The sequence below is a fragment of the Xiphophorus couchianus genome, chromosome 8 (genome assembly GCF_001444195.1).
Source record: "Xiphophorus couchianus chromosome 8, X_couchianus-1.0, whole genome shotgun sequence".
Classification (NCBI taxonomy): Eukaryota; Metazoa; Chordata; class Actinopteri; order Cyprinodontiformes; family Poeciliidae; genus Xiphophorus; species Xiphophorus couchianus.
In genome coordinates, this window is record NC_040235.1 from 25,369,298 (window position 1) to 25,390,767 (window position 21,470).

The 21,470-nt window shown below is 39.8% G+C and overlaps 1 protein-coding gene across 2 annotated transcripts; it reads right to left on the minus strand.

The window, feature by feature from the left end:
• Positions 1-1,659: 1,659 nt before the first annotated feature.
• hip1r (huntingtin interacting protein 1 related) lies at positions 1,660-21,418 on the minus strand. Of its 2 annotated transcripts, none has more exons than XM_028024913.1 (33): positions 21,211-21,418; positions 20,091-20,154; positions 18,564-18,706; positions 18,427-18,483; positions 18,116-18,196; positions 17,186-17,262; positions 16,834-16,895; positions 16,557-16,697; positions 16,413-16,470; positions 16,238-16,313; positions 15,440-15,577; positions 15,244-15,363; positions 14,741-14,924; positions 14,553-14,641; positions 14,350-14,466; positions 14,155-14,256; positions 12,556-12,750; positions 11,978-12,088; positions 11,687-11,881; positions 11,461-11,608; positions 10,694-10,780; positions 10,506-10,613; positions 10,292-10,428; positions 9,117-9,227; positions 8,875-8,933; positions 8,687-8,717; positions 8,529-8,591; positions 7,125-7,225; positions 6,904-7,009; positions 5,296-5,419; positions 5,114-5,175; positions 3,824-4,390; positions 1,660-2,493 (listed from the first exon to the last, which is right to left on the minus strand). In XM_028024913.1, the coding sequence occupies exons 1-33, from the start codon at positions 21,289-21,291 to the stop codon at positions 2,458-2,460; spliced, it is 3,831 nt and encodes a 1,276-aa protein (XP_027880714.1). In that variant the 5' UTR covers positions 21,292-21,418; the 3' UTR covers positions 1,660-2,457. The 2 variants fall into 2 exon arrangements, with proteins under 2 accessions (XP_027880714.1, XP_027880712.1); XM_028024911.1 differs by having other exon boundaries at positions 15,244-15,366.
• Positions 21,419-21,470: the final 52 nt, after the last annotated feature.

The following is a 21,470-nucleotide window of genomic DNA, read 5'->3' on the forward strand; positions in this document are numbered from 1 at the left end:
TGTGGAAAAAGCGTCCCACTTGTTCAGAGTCGCCACCTGCTGGAAGGTTGGGATTTCCAGCAGGTGGCTGTCTTTCTTTTTTTCTTTTCTTTTTTTAAAACTGATGTAGTATTTTAAGAATTCTGAAAACAATCACACGTAACCTCACTGAGGTGTTAAAAACATTTATTAGGTCATAAATACATGTTTACATACATAGAAAAGTGTTGTGTGAAAAATAATTTGCCATTGAAGTAACTCAAAATAGACTTTATGAATTTATTAGCATTTTACATCATAATTGAGTAATTTTGACTCACTCTTCTTTACAATGTGACTTAATTCATTCAGATTTGCACGGACTCAGCATTTCAATCAGGTTGAGGTATAACTGCTTCCACCAAAACTAGTTTAGATAAAACACACTTCTACCACCCTCTTTGATAGCTGGGATGCTGTGTCTGGTTTCTCGGAAAACATGGCGCTGTGCATAATATATGTTATGTAGGTCTATTTTTCTTTAAGAAAATGTGGTATATACTAGACTAATACAATATCTGCAATGGACTGGCGACCTGTCCAGGGTGACCCTGCCTCACGCCCGTTGACAGCAGGAGATAGGGTACCAGCACCCCTCCTGATCCCAAAGTGAAAAGGGTGTAAGAAAATGGATGGAAGAATGTTATACAATATGGTTTTTTGGTAAATAAGATTTTTTTTTAGATGAAAGTCTCCATCTTAAACCTAATTAACCCACTCTCAAAAAATCTTATATTGTAGATGCATCATTAGGTATACTACAGTCATCATGATAATTATTATTTTTTAAATGCCTCAACTTTCCATGCTTGGTTACAACATTCTGCACACCCAGATACGTAAAAACTCTTACTCATGAACATCACATTTGACGCTTTAGTTTCCAGTACTTGCTGTGTGGGTTAACTTCTCCTTTGCTAATGTCAGTGCAGAAAATGCTACTTCACAGTTAAACAGAAAAATAAATAAGTGGATCACATATTATGCTCAGGTGCACATAATCTTTTAGTGATGGAATATATGATAAATATAAACGAGTACTCCATACAATATACGTTTATAGTAACTTATAGTAACATAAAATAAAATGTTTTATTTTAATGTGCAAGTCAGTCTAATTCTGCCACTATTATCAAATATCTTTGCCTTTTAAGTATTTAAAAAGTATATTTTTTATTTATTTATTTAAAAATACATTTGTAAGATTTTAAAAATCTTCTAAAATATATTTTGTATTGTTCAGACCTTAAAATACTGTGAGGGGTGATTATCTACAACATTTACAAGGAAATATAGTCTTATGCTTTTATTCTGAAAACAAAAATGTTTACTTCCGCGTGTATCCTTTTTAACTTGACACGCCGTCTCGATGGTCCAAGAGGCTATTTCCGTTGTAGTGACACTGTAGGCTGCACTGCGCATGATCGAGATAACGGGCGAATGAGGTCGCTGTCATACTGTGGCACATGGAAAACCTAATACTGATATTTTTAATGAACTGTTCCGCAATAGAAAAAAATACGGTAGATAATAAGGGAGGCACTGTTATTTCTCTGACTTTTCCTTTCAAACTCTGGCAAAAGTAATCCTATTACCATGTTTTCATGCACACACACATTACAATTAGGAATAACGGGGCAATTTACACTCGGTAGTGACTTTATTGGGTTCACCTGTTCAATTGCTTAAACACAAATAGTGAATCAGCCAATCACATGACAGCAACCCAAATCATTTAAGCATCTATCACAATCCACATCTTCACTGTCAATGGATCCCAAAAGTACAAGAAAACTGCATCCCAGTGTAAAAGATCTACCCATGCTATGCTTTGAAACAGTCACTAAACAACAAAACATACAAAACTGATAAATATTATATAAATAAAAATGATATATTTTGATTCATGATTATTCATAGTGTGATTAATCACTATAATCAGTATTGCACAGATTAGTAAGAAAAGGCTCATAGAGAGGTGTTTATTGCAACAGCTATGGGCATTCATGCTGTCTTTTCCCATTCCAGTTGTTTCCACTTTTTTAATTTAATATCTAATATTAAAAAAATACTATTTATTTACAGGCGCTTTTAAGAAAAATCTTGACGTCATCTTACGCTATAAGCAACTGTTAAAAACAAACTGGACGAGATAAAAGAAAACTGAAAAAAGTAAACAGTCAGTCTTGAAAACAAAGTCCAACAAAAATGAGCTGAAGTTTGTTCTGATATCAGTGTGAAGTGTTGAAACAAGACAAATCAAAACAGAATTTAAACCATTTCTTTTTTTTAGGGAATCAAGAAATTAGAGCAGGTCTCAAAATGTTTACAAAAATATTAAATTGAAAACGTGTTACAGTTTTCAAACTGTGACAGGTGTATCCAATATCCTCCAGCAAAGGCTAACGTCACAAAGTCTGAATCGTCGTCTTCAGTAGACTAAGACTCTCCAGTTCCAGTTTCACCTCGTTTGAACTGTAAAGAACAGAGAAAAGCAGATTTATGTATGCAGCATCTACTCACACAATCCTCTTTGTAAGCAATTACAGTAAGAACTTACATTACCAAAGAACTAAGCATTTGCCCCATTTCTGTTTTTGCTTTTTTTTGTGAAACTTCAGTGTTTCAGATGACCGAACAAATAAACAGTAAATGTTCCTCGAAGTTAAGATGTTTTTGTTACATGTGAACAGGGCCTTTGTGATCTCTCTGGTCAGAGGAGGGTTTCACCTTGGGATTTTCTCATGGATGCCATTTCATTCAGTCGGTTTCGTTGCTGAATCATGAACTCTGATCTTAACTGAGACATGTAAGGTCTGAAGTGTTTTAGATGTTGTTCTGCGTTTCATTGGGACCTCCTGGATGAGTTGTTGACCTGCTCCAGGAGTAAACTTTAGCTCCTGGGAAGGTTCACCACAGTTCCATGTTTTCTCCCTTGGTGGACGATGGCTCTTCCTGAAGTTCACCAGAGGCGTAAAGTCTAAGGAATACCTCTGTAACCCTTTGAGACTACACTTTGTTTCTCATCATTCTTTGGATTGGGGGCTTTTTAATGTCTTTGGACTTATTACATGTGGTCAGATGTTTTCTGTTCAAGGGATTTCTTGATTCTACAAACCTGGTTATGAAAGGTAGAAGAAGGTTCAACACAAGTCCAAGTTGAACCTTTAACCTCAATAAGTAAAATTGATAGGTTTATTTTATTTCCTATCTAGCAAAGATTCAGACCAAGGCAATTGTCTTTTCTGCAGAAAATGAGGGAAGATCCGAGACGCGACAAATCGCTGTAAAACACTGTCTTGGATCAACTCTGCTAGATCTTTCTCTGCATTTCTCTTTATTGTATAGAAAAAGGAGGTTGGGCTTCTTCACACAGAGAATTGACCAACCGTCTTTACATTCTGGCACCGCCTGTGGACATGCCCTTACAAGGGCATGCAACTGACCACAACTAATCAATTACAGATGGAAGCTGATACCACAGGAATGTCAAAGTCTCTAGCCTCCAGGCAAACATCCTACAAATGGTTAATAGTATTTCACAGAAGAAAAGAAGTCAACTAAACTACACACAAAATAATAATATGAAAACATAACCTTTCAAATAAACTCACAAGTAAATGAACTTAGATAATTATTCTAACAAAAATCATTATTTGAAAATGTTTTTTTTTTTTTATTTCCTCAGTTAATCTTGATATTAAAGTGTGTTTGACGACCTGAAACCCTGAAGAAACTTTTGAGGGCAAATACTTTTTTTTTTTACAACACTGTAAGACTTCAGTCAAGAAGAGTTGGAACTTACCGCATTTTTCAGCAAGTTTCCGGATTTAACAAAGATGTTTGGTTTCTTGTAGGCTACTTTGTGTGACTCGGTGTTGCTCTGCGGCTGAGACGCCGGTTTGGTCTGGGCGGCGGCCGATGGGAGCGACGACGGCTGTGACAGCGAATGAGACTGGGGCTGCAGGTAGCTCTGGATTGGGCTTGGGGTGTAAGGCATTGATGAAGAGTAAGGTTGGGCTGGGATGTAGGGCTGTGAAGGTGCGTACGTTTGGGAGGGGGTGAAGCTTTGAGGGGGAGTGTAGGGTTGGGAAGGCATGAACGGCTGAGATGGGGTGTAAGTTTGAGAGGGTGTGTAAGACTGAGGCAGTGAGAAGCTCGGCGTGCTCGTGAAGGGCTGCGTGTGTGAAAAAGACGGAGGCGGTGAGGTGGCGTCCAGCAGGGTAGGCGGTGGAGGGGGAGGGAAGCTATCATCGTTGTCGGTTTTGGCGTCGGGGGACCCCGGGCCTCCGAGCTCGTAGTGCCTCTTCCTGAGCTCCCCAAGGCGGACTCGCTCCTGCTCCAGCTGGTTCTCGAGCTGCAGCACTTTCACCTGACAGGTTCAGACAGAACGAGGTTCTCAAACATCCACTTAAGCTCCGCCGCTCCAACAATGAATCCACACGCCTCAAAAACACAAACTGTTACCAAGTGTTTTTTGGTCTAGTTTCTAGTTCTTGAAATACTTGAAATAAGACAAAACTAACGTACAAGTAACTTTTCAGCAAGATATAATAACTCACTTTAAGCCAATAATTGCTTAATATTGATAGAAAAAGTACTAGTTCCACTGGCAGATTATTTCACTTATAACATGGGAACAATGTCTCATTATAAGTGAATAAATCTGCCATTAGTTAAGCTTGTATAAAAATTATCCTTTCTTTACAGCTAAAATTATCTTTTGCTGAATTTATTGTTCTTCTGAAAATAATTTTTGTCATTTAAGCTTCAGCTGTGAACTCCCAAGCTTAAAGAAGGACTTTTTTTAGTCATTTACTCATTCTTATATCTTATATCATATGTGCTTTCAACCACTATAACGCTAAGCTAATGTGTCATTTTCTACTCTTTAAGGTCCAGTGTTCTTCATGTTTTAGATGAAGGACAATATAAGTCATCACTAAACCTCTAGAAAACTTATTGACAAGCATAGGAGCTTATTCCACTATTTAATTCAGGCATGTCAGGGACACCACTATGCTAGTGTTGACAGAAGGTTCTCCTTCCAGTAAGCATCTGCAAGAAAAATTGTATTTTTCCTCAGATATCTAACCTGAGCTTCCATTTCCTCTTTCTTGAGCTTGATTAAAGACATGCCAGAGAAGTCCATCACACCTGCAAAGACAAAAAAAAGTTAAATGTAAAGGTGTCAGACTAAACTAGATAAACAATAGACTGAGGCAGGTAAAGACTGGTTATGAGGCCAGTTTTTTTTCCCTAAGCTGTTTCTCTGACCGTGGTCGGAGATCTGCTGCTGTCCGTGCTTGGTGGAGGTGACGACTACGGCGGCCATGTCGTTCACATGCCGAGATGCCTGCTGCAGCGTGTACAGCTTCTTATTGTTGCGATCAGCCTTCACCTGGAACGGCAGCAACATTTAGTGTTAAATCCTCAGAAAATATGCCACGACTTTCATTTTAGTCCCTGCTGGTGTGGTCTTCAAATACAGATGTGCACAAAGAAATAGACTGATTATCGGAACCTTGTGGGTCAAAACCGCAAAGATCCAATCTCTTTCTGATCAGTCAACGCAGCATGTCTTAGTGCTGACAACAATCTTCTGTGTGGAAGCTGTTACTGTGTGATGAAGACTGAAATGTAAGCTGTATTTTTTTAAAGGTCTTTTTTGGCTCTAGTGGTCCTTATTTGAAAGTGCTCAGACAGGAAGATAGGTAACAAAAGAGGGGGAAGACATGTGGCAAAGGTCACCAGGCCGGGAATTGAACCTGCGACGGTCGTGTCAAGGACTAAGGCCTCTCCGTATGTGGGCCGTGATTAACCCCTGTGCCACCACAGGACCCCACATAAGCTGCTCTCAGTGTTTGTTAGATCTGAAAATGAAGTTAGAGCCAGGCAAAGAAGTAAGACGCAAAGGAGTCTGCTTTGAAGTCTATGCATCATGCAGGCTGTGTCATGGAAGAAATTACTTTAACAAGAGTCTGGATGAGATGGCATAAGAAATTCATTAAAACCTTGCAAGGTGAGAACAGAAATACAGAGTCAAAGGAGTCTGTCAAGTCTGCTCTTCCTAACAGTGGATTCTGGCTTCCTTTTGTATGTGCTGGTCAGCAGATCATACAGCAGCAGGGTGTCACCGTCTCTGGGTGATTCCCAACAGAGAGAAGAGAGACTTGATTGGATTATAGGTGTGAATCCTTGATTGTTATGCACCAAGGATTCTGTGGAGCCCAACACCGATGGTCTTGCCATTTGTCTATTGTTAAGCAAAGGGGGGTTGTTACTTAATGCATAAAATGCAGCCTCTGTTCTGGGTTGGGGAAGTAACACCTAGATGGTCCCCTGGATCACCGACATCCCCTGCTGTTATACGGCACTGTAGACGTCTATATAGGAGAGCAGCTTGATCAATCTCATGATAAAATCATGCAGATACAATCTAAAGCACAAGAAGGGTGAGGCGCACATGATAAAATGTTCCATTACAGCTGCCAGGGAGGGAGAGAGAGCAAGACATTCAGGAAATAACAGAAAACCTATCCAGAGTACACACTGGTTGCTCTCTTTATTCCCTCCAGCTTTAAGCCTCTGTCTGTCATGCAATGTGCTGAGTTTTGAAAAGATGTTTTAGTTTCAGTAGCGACACTGAAGTTTCTAGAAGCAGTTTGAGTCGTCTCAACTCCAAATATAAATAAATAATGACCGTTGATGGAAAATAAAAATAAAAAGTGTTTAATGTTGCTTTTTGAAAAATCTTTTTATCTACATTTATCTTTACTTTAAGTTATGTTACAGTTCTCTGCCTCTCTATTTAAATGTAAAAGTGTATCTTTCAGAAATGGGTGTTCTTTTGTAAAATGTCAAAACTTGATCTGGTGTTCGTACCTTGGACGCAGCAACCAGCTGTGCAGTGCTGGCAGCGATCTCGTGGGACGAGGCAATGAGCTCCTCATAAGATCCTTTTTCCCCCACAACCCGGTCGGCCGAGTCTCTGGAAGCAAACAGGCGACAACGGAAAACCGAGTCACCAGAAAACTCTTCCCACGTTTCTGTAACCTGTAACGCTCGTGTCTGAATCGGCAGCTTCAGTCTTAGTTCATCCTTACAGCAGCTGAGTGGCTCCCCAGCCCACAGCTTTGGACGCTGAGATGAGACCTTCAGTCCAGCGAGAGTTTTTGGCGTAGAAGTCGGTAACAGACGCCGCCCCCTGCAGGCGAAGTAAGAACATAGCCGTTTAAACATTTCAGGTGGAAAAGCATCACTTTATATTTCATACAGCATCAATTTCCATCAAATCAAATGTAAGAAATATTTTGTAAAAAACAAACGAAAAAAAAAAACAAATGTAAATTTTTTTGTTGTGATAAATTTATAAAAGAAGTTAAGATCCAAGGCTATTTGTAAGATTAGAAATCAGATGCCATAGACTAAAAAGAAAATGTTTTATTTGCAAATGATTTTCTTTATGGAGATCTAAAACCGACAGGAGCTGAAGATAAGAAACTGGAACCGGGATAAAACTTCACTTCATTTTCAAAAGTTACAACAAAATGAGAAAAAATATATTAAAACAACAAAATAAAACAAACCTTATGTTCCGAAATACTAAAAATAATTAAATGCTAAACTTAAAAAGACCTGTTTCTCTGCAGAGAAATTTGTTTATTGTAAAATTTTACATTTTCAAATAAGTTGTGTAAATTTCATCTATTGTTCCATCTTTTGTCCTTATAAAGGAGTGTAATAAAATAAAAAATAGTGATAATAATAATAGTTGTAATTAAATAATAAAGAGGAAAATGCAATAAATAATGCTTATTTATTGCAAATTATTATAAAATAATAAAATTATTTTATTATTTTCACAATAAAATAATATTTTATTGAACTCTTTGGGGTAAGGTACGTTCTTTTAACCTTGAACAACCTTTTAGCTTGATTAAAATTTTATATTTATTTGACTATATTAAGGAGGGATTTTTCTGAAGAATGTTAATAAATCAAAACATTTTTTACCTTAAATAAACTATCTTGAAAAAAAACTGATCAAAACAAAGAAGAAAATAAATGTAGAGTAAATTTTGTATGAATCTTCTCACAAGTAACAGGTGAAATAAACTAATTACATTTATTTAGTCAGTACATGAAATTCTTTTTTCTTTCAGCTTTTCTATTCCAATCAGTAACGTTTGATTTAATCCGAATTATAATTATCTCCAGATTACAATACAAAAAAAAAAGAAAAAAGAGTGTTGGGAGCTTGAAGAACTAGATTTGGTCTATTTGTTGGAGAAAATAAAAGAGAATAAAAACATTCTATTTAGCCTTTTTTCTTACATTTCAGACCATTTCTTTCTAAACATTTATGGGGCGAGAAGCCTTCCTCGGATTTTTCTCTCATAATTAACCGCACTCCTTCCGGTTCAAAAAATAAAGACATAAAAGAAGAGAGAAATGTGTTCAGTAGGTATTTACAGGAAGTCTAGCTTTAAGGTTTCTCTCCAACTCACCCTGCCTCCTTCCACGATGTCCTTCTGTAAGTCGGTAGCGGCCGTGACCAGGATATGAACGGCCTGAACGTGATAAAATAAAAAAAATAAAAAATCCTGTTAGAGTGTTTTCGTTAAACTGAGTTCACGACGAGCAGCTGGAGTCAGAGATGTGTTACCTTCATCAGATCTGAACAGGATCCCAGGATGCTGGGAGAAAAACAGACGGGTGACGTTTTTTCTTATTTATATATTTACAACTTCAACTCATTTTATTCTGTCATGATTGTTTTTGTATTTGCTTAAAAATTATGATTATTATGAAGGAGGAAAACTTTTTTTTTGCCATTCCTTTGCATCTTCTTACCTCTGGTTGACTTCCAGCTTCAGACCGTTTGTGTCTTTCTTTGCTTGGGACAGAATCTCCTAAAAGACACAATTTCCATAATCCATATTAAAATGTGGGAGTCCCATCAGATTCTACAAACTGATTCAACACTTAATCTTCTGATTAAACACTGAATACTCTGAATATGCTTTATTTCAAGCTATAATTATTGGCCACCAAGTCCGGTAGCTGAAACAACATTCTGTAAACTTTGTCCGTACGTCCATCCGCAGCACAGCCTCCTCGATGGCGGTTGACGTAGCAACCATTTCTTTATCCACCATGCTTCCCAGCTCCTCCTTCAGCACATCCTGTCCTTTGGGCCGCAGCTCCTGAACAACAAATATAAGGGTAAAGCCTTCAGCAGAGCTGCAGCAGCTCAATAGGAAAACAACAGAGATACAAAAGCTACGTTAATTGAATATGATAATATATATTGAGGAAAACTGCACAAGGATCGTCTTATCCATAAAAACATCAATAATTTCATGTGTACAAGGTAGTTTTTCTGTCAATTGCAGTAAAAGTCCCTCCTTTCACCTGTTACATGATCTAGTTAGAAAAAAACATTTCTTATCAAACTGATTGGAACGTGATGTTTTCTGTCCTTTTCCTGGTCAAAATCTTAAATTCATCACCTCGTCTGAAATCCAGTTTAGCTGTGCTATAATTCCTCCTGGGCCGGCATGAAGGTGTAGCAAGGGTTTAAAAAAAAGTGAGTTTTATATCTGCAATTCTGATCAGATATTTGACAGAAAGTTTTAACGTTACGTCAAATTCTCAGATTTTCTCATTCTAAAATGAAATAAATGCGTACAAATGAATAACCCAATTACAAAAATACAGATTCATACAGAAGAAACGTTTACACACACACACATATGTGTGTGTGTGTTTATATTATATTGTATTTTGCAATATAAAACTTGTGAACCTAACTGTTGCAGTGAAAGTACTTCCAGTGACAATATGAAGGGTTTACTGTGTATTGACTTGAACTCCGAATGGTGTAACAGGCTCAGCAGATATAAAATAACATTAAAACAACAAAGCTGGTGTTCTAACAAGAAGTCTCACTTTAAAATAAACTGTAGCCGTCTGTGTTTGGTAGATTTTTGGTTGAAGCTGGGTGAAATTACTCACATTGGAAATATGATATCCAGTGAAACATTACATCCAAGCTGTCCTTCCTCATCGTGACTTAGAAAAAACTGATATAGCAAAAACAACTGAGATTCAATATATTGCGCATCTCCACTAAGACCAATAAGTTTTCAAATTTGCCATTATGTCTATTAACACCTGATACTTGCTATCAAAACACTACAGTTGTTACCGCAGCCTGCATCAGAGCTGCATTAGTTTTGTTATCGTGATGAATCTCGTTGCCTCTCACCTGTCCCATGGCGAGGATGCGCTGGACGGTGTAGCGTATGGCAGACGGGTTGGCTCGCTGCAAGTTGGCCTGAGATTTCAGATCATTCAGGTACTGCAGGCAGTGGCTGGCACATTCCCGACAGCTGTCCGTTAAACCTGGACGAGGGCAGAGAACAGCTGAGCGCACAGGCAGCAGCCTCAGAGAGGACCGGGGCGTTTGTAGAGCTTCTTACCGTTAGCGTGGTCGACGGGAGCCGAGTGCGACGTTGCCGAGCCGTTAACGATGGTGTCGGCGGCCAGGTGGGAAAACTGGGTGACGGCTCTCAGCAGGCCACTGGCGTCTGGAGAGCATCAAGAAAACCTAGTCAGGCTCAACGTCCGAGGTCAACATGGAGGCTAACTGTGTGTGTGTCTGACTCACCGTTCCTGTTTCCCAGGTAGACCATGTGGCTCTGCTGCATTTTATCAATAGAGCTCAGAGTGATTTCAGCTCGGTTTATCAAATAATCTGGAAAAACAGGACAGGTGATTTATATGTGGTTCAAAAACGCAAAAGGACCTTTAAAGGTTTGAAGAAAGGGAGCATTTTATGTCTCTGTGATTTTTAATAGGGGTGTTACGATACCGATACGATACCAATACTGATATCAACAGGAATCATACACACTTTTATTACTTATTTTTGCAGTGCAAAAAGTTAGAAAAGCTTGATCTAGTGATATTACTCAAACTGAATACAACAGTCAACAACAACAGATATGAGAAGAACCAATGCATTTATTATTAACCAGTTGGTCTGCATGCGGGATGTAAATGGATAAAAATGCTGGGGAGGGCTACATGCTGGAGTGGATTAAATTTTGATGTGAACTAAATAATAAAAAAGTGATTCTGAGAATGTTTTACAGTAAATATAGACCTCATTTCAATGGTCTTTACTCCTTTACTCTTGATTTTACCTGGTGAATCTGTAAATGCTGCATCAAACAACAAGACTCACCAAATATATTCCAGGCAGAGAGACCTTGACTCCATAGTACTTAAAAAATTAGCCAGCATCTCCTGCTACCAGGCAGGTCTTAACGATACCTGTATTGGATTTTGTGATTGTGCGATATCGATAAACTTGCAGCCCTATTAACAGATGCATTTTAGTGTTGTCCCTGCTTTTTCTTTTGTTTTTGCTACCTGGAGAACTGATGCAGCGGACATGTACGGGGTCGTCCAGTTTGGCCACGGCGTCCAGTATGATGCCCTCGGCCTCCACCACGGCACACTGAAGCAGACAGAACTGCTCGTCCTGCAGCTTCTGGGTCAGCTCGCCCTCCCGACAGGCCTGGGTCACAAAACACAACCCTTACAGTCACCGACCGAATCGGAGCAACAGAGCGCGGCGAGGCGGATGCTGAGGCACCTGCTGCTGCATCTGGGAGCGTAAGCTCCCCAGCTCCATGCTGCTGCGCTGCCTCTCCTGCTCCAGGGTGCTGTGGTGGAGCAGAGCCTGCTGCCTCAGAGAGCTCAGCTCCGCCTCCTGGTCCCGGACCGACCGCAGCAGCGCATCCTTCTCCGCCTGCAGGCCGGCCAGCGTGCTGCTCAGCTGCGTGCCGCTCTAAAGACGGGGGGAAGAAGAAAAAGAAACCCACACACACGCATATGTATTAACTGCAAACAGATCATTCAAAGGAGTTTCCAGAAATCATCTCACCATTTCTTTGCTTTGCAGGAGAGTGTTGGCTCGAATCAGCTCTGCTCTGGTGGAGTCCAGCTCTCGCTTCAGCCGGTCGATCTCCAGCCTCTGCTCTGCGTTGATGGCGAGCTACGGAGCAAAAACAGGAAGTCTGACGCTTGAAGAGTGGAGAAAAGTGTTTCTGATGTTTCTCTCTGCTGGAGCGACTGCAGACTGAAGTTCACTAAGCGTGTCAGATCAGACTTCATTCTCAGAGTTTTCCCTGAGTTACAGAAACACCGGAGAGCACCGGCACGAATTTATGGAGCTGTTTCTAGAAACAGACAGGAAGGATTGAATTAAAGACGGAAAAAATGGAGGGAAGGAAAGAAAAGACAGTTCAAAAGAAAATTAGAAAGAAAGTTCAAAGGAAAGTTTGAAAGAATTTTTGAAAGAAGGTTCGAATTAATCAAAGTTTGAAAGAATTTTCAAAATAAAGAAAGAAAAATAGAGGTTTTCTTTTTCAACACTTGAACAAAACAAACTCCGGCCGCTTCCAGAAGCTTCCGGATGCGTTGGACCTCCAGATGTGGTGGTGTGACGCCAGCGGCTGGTACCTGCTGCTGCAGCTGGGCTCTCAGGGCCTCCAGCTCTCGGCTCAGCCGCTCTTTCTCCAGATCCACGGAGCTCTGCTGCTGCTGGGCCAGCTGCCTCAGAGACGACAGCTCTGCGTCTTTCTCCACGGCGGAGCGCAGCAGCAAGTCCCGCTCCGCCTGGAGCGCCGTCAGGCTGCTGCTCACCTGAGTCCCCTCCTGGAGAGAATTCATTAGGAACATAAAAAGCCATGAGGCTTGTGATTAAAGAAAATCACTCCTTAAATGTTTGATTTCTTCCAAAACTCCCCGATCTAAATGATTAAACAGGACACAGATTCTCACATTTTACAAATCTGTTGTTTTTGACGAAAGATGTAGAGATACAAGGAGATGCATCACTACATCTCCATCCTTTATTCTGCATTAATGTCTTTAGAGAGAAACAAAAAAATGTTTTATTATTTAGTGAATAATTGTAAAATATATATAAGTGCACCAAAATGGAAATAAATATCTGTTGTTGATATCATTAGATCAATACCTGTCCGTTAAAAAATGACTTATATCGTCTGATACTGATGTTAGTGCCGATATGTCTTTCATCGCTACTTGCTACATTTTGAGGAAGTTTCTGTGATGAAGAAATGTAAAAAAAAAATGTCAAAAAGGCAAAACTTTATGGATTAAAATATAATGTTTCAATTATTTTTGAAGAAACATTTTAAAAGATTTTTTGGTCTGAGTGTGACAAATACAACGGCGTTTTATTATAGACAGAAAAAACAAAGAAGAGTAAATCCCCCCCCCCGCCCGTCAAATTTTCTGAGTTTCAAACGTGGAAGTCTTTGACTTTTCGAGCTCAAAAATGTATTTATTTTTTCTAGAAAATTTCAAGTTTCTTCTCAGACTAAACTCAATATGCACTCTACGCATTTTCCAGAAAACTTCTAAGATTAATCTTAAAATTCTTTAGTTTTTTTCTCACATGAAGCCTAGGCGCAAATTCAAACTGGAAGACTCTTTTATCCCCACCGGGACCCGTTAATTGAAGCGACCAGCCCACAATCGTCAACCTATCAACGCTGGACCAAGCCACGTCACGTCCAATCATTGACCAAGTCCCAGCTGATAAGGACCTTCATTCATGGTGTCCTTCGCTCTCCAGCCGAGCTCAACCCACCACCACCCCTTCTCCTCCATTCGCCCGGTCCTGAGGCCCGCACCCTTCTTCAACCTCCACCACCAGTGCCGGGCCCTGGGGGATGACGTTCCTAACAGCATCGGGAATGCTCATCTGAAGCCTATCGCTAACACGGCGATAACCGTTATCCCCAGCCGGGGCCCGAGCGCCAAAGACTTTAAATTCTGTTTGTCAATAAACTCTTCTAATTGTCTTCTTATCTCCATCCGAGTCTCTCCAGATTGAAACACGTTAGACTTTTGAGGCTCAGAGAATTTCCACATTTTTTTCCAAGAAAATTTCTGAGATTCAGCACATTTCTGAGATTTTTGGCAGAAATTTTACTCCGTTTTATGTTGTTTTTTTTAATCTACCGTGGCTCTGATACGCTGTCGAAGATGCAGGAAGGTTTCGTGCAAAACGCAACATTTCGGTGTTACCTTCTCTTTACTCTCCAGAGTGCTGCGGAGCACGGCCATCTCCGCTCTCTGCTCCAGCAGCTCTTTATTCAGGCGGTCGACTTCCTGCTGCTGATGACTCGTCTGTTTGTTCGAGAATAAAGTCTTCAGTCCAAATCATTACAATCATTTTTTGTGACAGATAATCTTAGCAGCAGCAGTCAGGGATGTTCTCACCGCGTTTCTTTTCTCCAGTCTCAGGTTCTCCACCTCGCTCTCCAGCTGCTGCTTGGCCCTCAGTAAGTCGTCCTGCGCGACCTTTGTACCTGACAGCATCTTAACCGTTTCTGCATTCTGCAGCAGGACATAAAGAAATCCTGGGTTAGAGCCAAAACACCAAACGGTCTGAGAGTAAAACTAAACAACGCCTTCAGTTCGACCTTCTTCATTAGGTCGGCGTGGCTCGTAACCAGCTCTGCGTGTCTCTCTTTGAGCTGCGTGAAGCGAACCTCAACAGCCTGAGCTCTGCCTGTTCACAGGTAAAGACAAAGAAGAATTTTACTGACGTCCGACTGATTCCGTTTGTAGTCTCAACACTAAAAAAATTTTTAAAAAGCCGTCCACTCACTGTCCGCCTCTTTGTATCCAATCTGAGCTCCGACGTTGGCCACGTTAGCGCTGCGTAGAGCCTCCACTTCCATCCGCAGGTGTTCATTTTCGACCAGGGCGACCTGTTTGTGGGAGCGCTGCTCCTCAAGCTCCGCCTCCAGACGGTTCACCTGAGACTTTAACTCTATCATGCATTTCTGAGCCTGAAGAAAACAGGGGGGGAAAAAAAAATCCTAATTATGCACCAGAAATCCATATAAGATGCAAAGTATTCACACACGTCATGCTACCGCCATTTCTTTTTGTTTTACAGCGACAGCCGATCAGGGCTGGTGTAGATAGAAAAACAGAGGAGCAAGTTTTCAAGAAAAAACAGAAGTTTTTAAATTAATCTCAGATATTTTCTAGAAGAAAAAAAACGAGGGACATTCTGACTTTGAAAAGTCAAAATTTGGCTGGAAAAAAAAGCTTGATTATGATTCTGGGTTCTGCACTCGCAGTGCGTGATGGGCCTCATCTCACCTCACTCTTGATGAGCTCTACCTCCGGTTTCAGCGCCTCCGGCTCCCTTTTGTAGTCTTTGTCGGTGTCTCTGTAGTCCAGAGACGCCTCGGGTCCTCCCATCTGGCTGACCGAATAGTACTGCTGTAAAAAGAGACACGTTTTAACATGGGTTACGGGAAAACGTGTTCTTTCAACTCGTACAGAAGCGGCTCACCTGTGACATCTGCGTCGTTTCTCTCAACTCTGGCTGCGTGTCCGCCTCGTCCTCCTCTGGACGATCCTCGCCAGGCATCAGCACCACCGGCTTTTTGTACTCAGCGAGGGCAGCGGCTCGCAGGAAGTTTGGAGGACCCTGGGGAGTGGAGATCAACAGGTTACTGACCGGAAACCTGATAAATGAAACGGTTATAAAGAAGGGTGCACCGATGAATCGGCCCTGATTTCCTTAGTTTTGGGTGTTGGGTTTCAACCCAGACTCACTTGTGAAAGCAGCTTTATCCATCGATCTCATCTACATATGCAAAGGTAAGACCATCAGGTGACTATTGCTAGCCGAGCATGCTAGCCTAGCAATTGTCACCCCACTGTTACCGACTTAGCAACTTTGTCGTTACATTTAATGACTTTTCTGAGGGAACAAAAATTGGCATCGGCCAAAAACCTGTAATTGGCGCACCTCTAATTAAAAATTGGTCTGTTATGCTTAAAAGCCATGTTTGTTTATTCTTGTGGGAAAATTTTAAAAAAGCCCACAATTATAACAAATCATAAAATGGCTACAACTTCTGTATCATTAAATCTCACAATGAGTGAATTGATTTTGTGTTTCAAATGCTGGGTTAGCAACAGTCACCCCACTGTTGACTGTAGCAAATCTGTCGGTGCATTTAGCAACTTTTCACACAAAAAAGTTGGTACTGGCCAAAACTGGAACTGGCGTGTCAGGCGTTTTTAAATATCGGTGATCGGCTAGAAATCTTCAATCGGTGCACCGCTGTTTGTCTCCACTTACGTCTGGGAGGTCTGGGATCTGGATGATACTCTTAAAGAACTCAATTTCTCTGGCTCTGTTGAAGAACTGTGTGAGGCTGCGAAAGCAAACAAAAGCACAAGTAAATACAAAAAACAGTCCTGCCCGTTTCATTACATAATGATTTTAAAAAATAGATGTAGTCGTCCTGACCGACCTCGTGAAAAGGTCACGGAATCTCTCTCTGTGTCCGAGGAGCGCATCCGCAGAGATTCCTGGGAATTTTTGTTTTGGGATACGGTTAGAGCTGAATGTGATTCTGCAGAGGTCACTGAGGTCACAACGAAAGGCTGCCACTCACGGCTGTGCAGCTTGAACAGCAGCCGGACAGAGAAGTGGTAGAGGTAGCTGCAGTCCAGGATGAGCGGGATGAGAGGCGTCAGCCTGCACTGACCGGCCGGGGTTGTGGATTTGGCCCCGTTGGCGTCCATCTGACGGAGAACTTCAAACACAACATTTCAGTTTCAGTAACATAAAGTAAACTTGTGTTTTAGGTTTTTATGAACGCATGATAGATCCTTCCCTTTGTCTAACCAACACGTTTTCCCATATGAACGGACTTAATATGGAAGTCTCACCCGTCTCAGCCATCTTCAGTCCAGCATCCAAGTAATCCAGCAGCTCCTGAGTCATATCCAGCCTAGAACCCCATAAATACATAAAAACATGATGACAGTCAGCTGATAATTCAAAGTCCTTTTGTAGAGACAAAAGGAGTACATATAACAAAATATTAGGCAGGCTCTATTGTCATTCAGCTGCACATATTGAGTGAAATTTTGTTGCAAGGGTCCAATAATGGCACATAACTCAATTAAATAATTTTAAAAAATACTATAAAGACTGGGGGAAAAAATATCCTCAAAAGACAATAAAATTGTTGTGGCACAAGCTGATCCCACAGCAGAAGCCAGGAAGAAGGAAACTTACACTTTGGTCATGTCAGTTCCTGCTTCTCTCTCCAGAGTGTCGTCAGAGGCCTCCAGGTTACCTGGAATCACCTTGTGCTGTTGAAGAACGTCACACGTTACACGGCATGCTCCTTAATCTGTTTTTCATTTCTTAAAGGGACGGTATTATTCATATTCCAGGCAAATAGTATAATTTTATACCAGAATCAAGTAACTGTGTTACCTTCAGTTGCTATAAGAATGCTGTATATTTATCAAATATGACTTAAAAGAAATTTGATTTTGCAATTTGACGCCTTGAAATTCTTTTTTTTTTTTTTAAAGAAACTCTTATTCTTTCCAACACTCCACCTTCAGGAAGTCTTTAGTCCTGTAACAACGTTCTGAGGAGCGTTTCACTGAGACGAAGCATTTACGACAAGCTCAGCAGACGCCCAGTTCTACCAGGTGTTTGCTAGCTGCTGCTGCCGCTAGTCTGAAGGAGCCGAGCGGAGGAGGAGCCAGGGAGGGTGCTTTCTCTGGACTTTTAATCTAGCAGAATAAGATCATTCACATTCTGGAGCAATATATGATCTATACTGACATGACATGTTATAACATTACATTTGGAGACAGTACAGCAATCTAAGGATCATCAACTCCAGGATGAAAGATTATTTTTGGCTCAGTTCACTCTCAGGATCCGATAAAGACATTGTGCTAAGTGTAAGGTGTCTTTTTTCTTCTGCTTAGTTGTGTAAAAAGGAAAATTCCAGACACATTTAATTTAATTCCCCACTGGGATTAATAATAAAGTATTTGATTTGTGTTTAGGTTTTGTCTTTTCACCCTGCTGTCTTCTCTTCTCAAGCTTAAACAGAATCACACATGATAAGCACAAACAAACACTCTCACTGTAAATAGCAGATCATTTCCATCTGAGTAATTCGGCAGAATGAAGATATATCACCTTTGCATGAAACTCCATTTTGAGGTGGAGATATTTAGCAGACAAGGCAACAATGTGACCATATCGATCATGCAGGTTTCCCTGGGAAAACACAGACAGTGGGTTAGGAGTTTAGCCGCTTATTTGAACCTGGTAGTTGTTCTTAAAAACAATCCACTGATGAACTTTTTATTAAGAGCATGTTGGGATTTTGTTAAATTTGCTGACTGTACTGCATACTAAAAGGTCTTTTGAATTTTCTGTGTGATTAAACGTGCAGATTAAATGCATCGGACATGATGTAAGCTTGTATCTTCTATCCACTCGCTCACCCACAGGACTCCCATGTCTCTTATGCTGCGGCTGTGTCTGTGAGAATCTGTAATGACCTGGGGGGGGGGACAAACAAGGTAAAACGTAATGGATGTGAACAGGAAGTTACACTGAGCAAATGTAGAGATTAACTCACATTCCTGTGGCCCTCTCTGAGCACTTTGTGCAGCAGGTAGCAGACCTTCCAGCTGACCAGGGATTGGCTGGACAGAGGCAGGTTGGGGACATACGACCAGAAGGTGGTGGCTCCGCCCTCTTTGTGAGTTCCCAGAATTATATCTGTGTAGATGTTAGGGAAACTCCCAATGCACAAGACGGACTAATGCAGAAACACTTTGCAGAGATTCCACCGAAGTTATAGTCATATCAGGGCATATCTATTATTTTTAGATCTACGTAAACAAAGTCAAGTAGATCTGCAAACCTTTTACAGGCTTTCAAGGTTACAAGTCGTAATAATTTAGGTGATGTCCCTCTACGTAACCCCAGAAAGTGACATTTTTTGTCATCACTTTGTACCAGCAGCAGTGAAGCTTAGAATGTCTGACATTGCTAAACAGAGATGCGTTTTTAAAAACTGAACTCTTTTTGAAATATAATTGACAAAGAGTTTGTATTTATGAGTTTTAAATGCACAACATATTCAAATTTGCACATTCAACTCTGATATTAGAAATTAAAGCTATTAGTCCAATTGAACAAGCTTAAAATTACTGATATTCATAATCACAATGACATTATGTAAGCATCTGATAAGAACTGTTTATGCACAGTGCTGTAACAAAAAAATAAATATTTTTCCTCCTAACAATGTGAAGGTTTTAACACCTTGCCAGACATTAAAAAAAAGCATAAACTTTGTTTGACTGCAGAAAATCCCAGAATCATTCAATTATCAATTTATGACATTAACAATCTAGTGGATTTGGATTGTGAAAGCAGGACAATTTCCCAAAGTACAACAGCTGTTACCCCTGTGAATGTTAAAAAAAGAACCAAAATACGGCTTTGGAGTGGCCTAATCTAAGTCTGGATTTCAGCCCAGTTATGATGCCGTGGCCTGAGTGTGGACCAAAATGACTCAAATGTCTCACTGTCATTTATGACAACCAGTTATTAGGTTTAGCAGGAAATTAGTTTTTCACACAGGCTTTAGTTTGAATAGTTTTTCTTTTAATTACGTAATAAACTCCTAAAGTGAAAACTACTTTTTGTGTTTACTCAGGTTGATAGTAAAATAGTTTATCAAAGATATTTCAGAATGAAATAAAGCAAAGACAAATTTACTATTTAAGACAGCAAAACCCTTTTCACAGCTCTGTATGTATCTAATCTTTAGCCCTCACAAACCTTTGTATTTTCTATATTACGCTCAAAAATGAGTTGCTAAAATAGCTTGTTATGTTAGACTATTTGGGGAAGTTTTCACCTGAAGTACTAAGTATTATAATTCATGAAAAAAACGTAAAGCAAAACTCAAATTCCTGCTTCCCAGCAAGAAGCCATTATTTTACACCAAAAAGCTGCTAGCTTTATGTTAGCATGCTAGAAGTACAGCGCTAAACTGTCTTCAGCTTTCCTTATTAGTTAAAAATAATTTCCCATTTACTAGATTAAAAGTCAGCATCTAATTATTTTTTTTAAGTACAGTTTTAAAGGATACTGCGAACATACTTCTCTTTAGGTGGAACTTCAGCTGTGTTGGCAATTTTGCTGAGGCTCTGGAGCTGAAAAAAGGACAACAGAAAAAACACTTAAAGCCTGAAAAGTTAAACTGATATTAACAAAAGACCTCAGTTATCTTCTGTTCTTTACTCAGTGTAATCTTTAAAAAAATATTCTGAATTATTTTACATGCTGAAGACTCTTGGTGCACCAGTTCTGGATGAAAGCTAGTTTTTTTTCACAGAGCTGAAGCTAACGGCTAATCAAAGGGGGCTAAGGTAAAATGTTCAATCATTAGAACTCAGTTGTCATATTTCACAGTGGTCCATGAAAATGCTATTTTAGAAACCTTTAAAGCACCATCACATTTGTTTTTGTCATTTATTATTAAAGCTGAGGTTATTTAAATAGAAGGCCTGTTGGTCCATGACTGGCAAGAATAACCTTCCAATGTGAAACACCAATGGAAAAAAACTCAGCCATGTTTTGTGTATCAGATTGGAATGACTGTGATGAAAATGCATGTAAAATAACAAAAAAAACAATAAAATATGTTATTTTATGTTCAGATTTATTCAGTATAGCTGGATTAACTTAACACTTAGTTTGCAATGTGAAGGTCAATGATAGAGCCAATGGACCAACTTGGTCATCTAATCGAAATAATCACATTTCCATTTAAATTACAATCTAACAATTGATGGTTTATTTTAAAAAAGTACTGATATGAACTTCTAATACATTTTAAAGGCTGTACTTTTTAGCATGGCATAAGTTTGCTTTTATTCTGACTAGCTGTTAGCTTTAGCTAAAACAAGTCTATTTTTATAGAATGTAAGATATGCAACATATTAAAGCTAAAATGTTACTAACCACTTATTACGACTCAATAGAACCCAATAAAAAAAACTGAACCAACTTTTAATGAGTCAAAGTGAAACATTTCATGTCTGTAGTTATGTTAAAGTTTAGCTGTAGGACATACATTCTGATTAAACAATACTTTTCAACCACATAATATTGCGGCAACGCACCAAGCTGAAGCCAAACCACATTTTGGGAAAATAAAATTAAACAAAGAGAAAATTCCTCTTTGGAGTAGCAATTTTAATTCTCACCTGCTGCTTGCCAAACTGTTGTTTCTCAGCAGCCAAGGCCTTCTCCGTTTTGTCGTCATTTTTGTTCTTCGTTTTACTCATTTTGTCAGACGAATAAATCCAAGGCGACTACACTTCTACGTCCAGTGATCCTCGCAGACAGAAAACAACTGAAGGTGCGTCAGGTCGCCAGATCACTCCTGCTAAACTTGATTTTCACTTGTTCCAAACGACATGGGAACATTTCTAAATAAAACCTTAGAATGGAGAAAAGATGTCTT

Coding starts and splice junctions, on each gene's coding strand:
- hip1r (XM_028024911.1), bottom strand. CDS start 21,291: ATGAGTAAAACGAAGAACAAAAATGACGACAAAACGGAGAAGGCCTTG. Junction 16,314..16,412: donor TTCCGTGACCTTTTCACGAG/GTCGGTCAGGAC, acceptor TTGCTTTCGCAG/CCTCACACAGTTCTTCAACA. Junction 8,592..8,686: donor CCTGTTCAGATCTGATGAAG/GTAACACATCTC, acceptor TATCACGTTCAG/GCCGTTCATATCCTGGTCAC.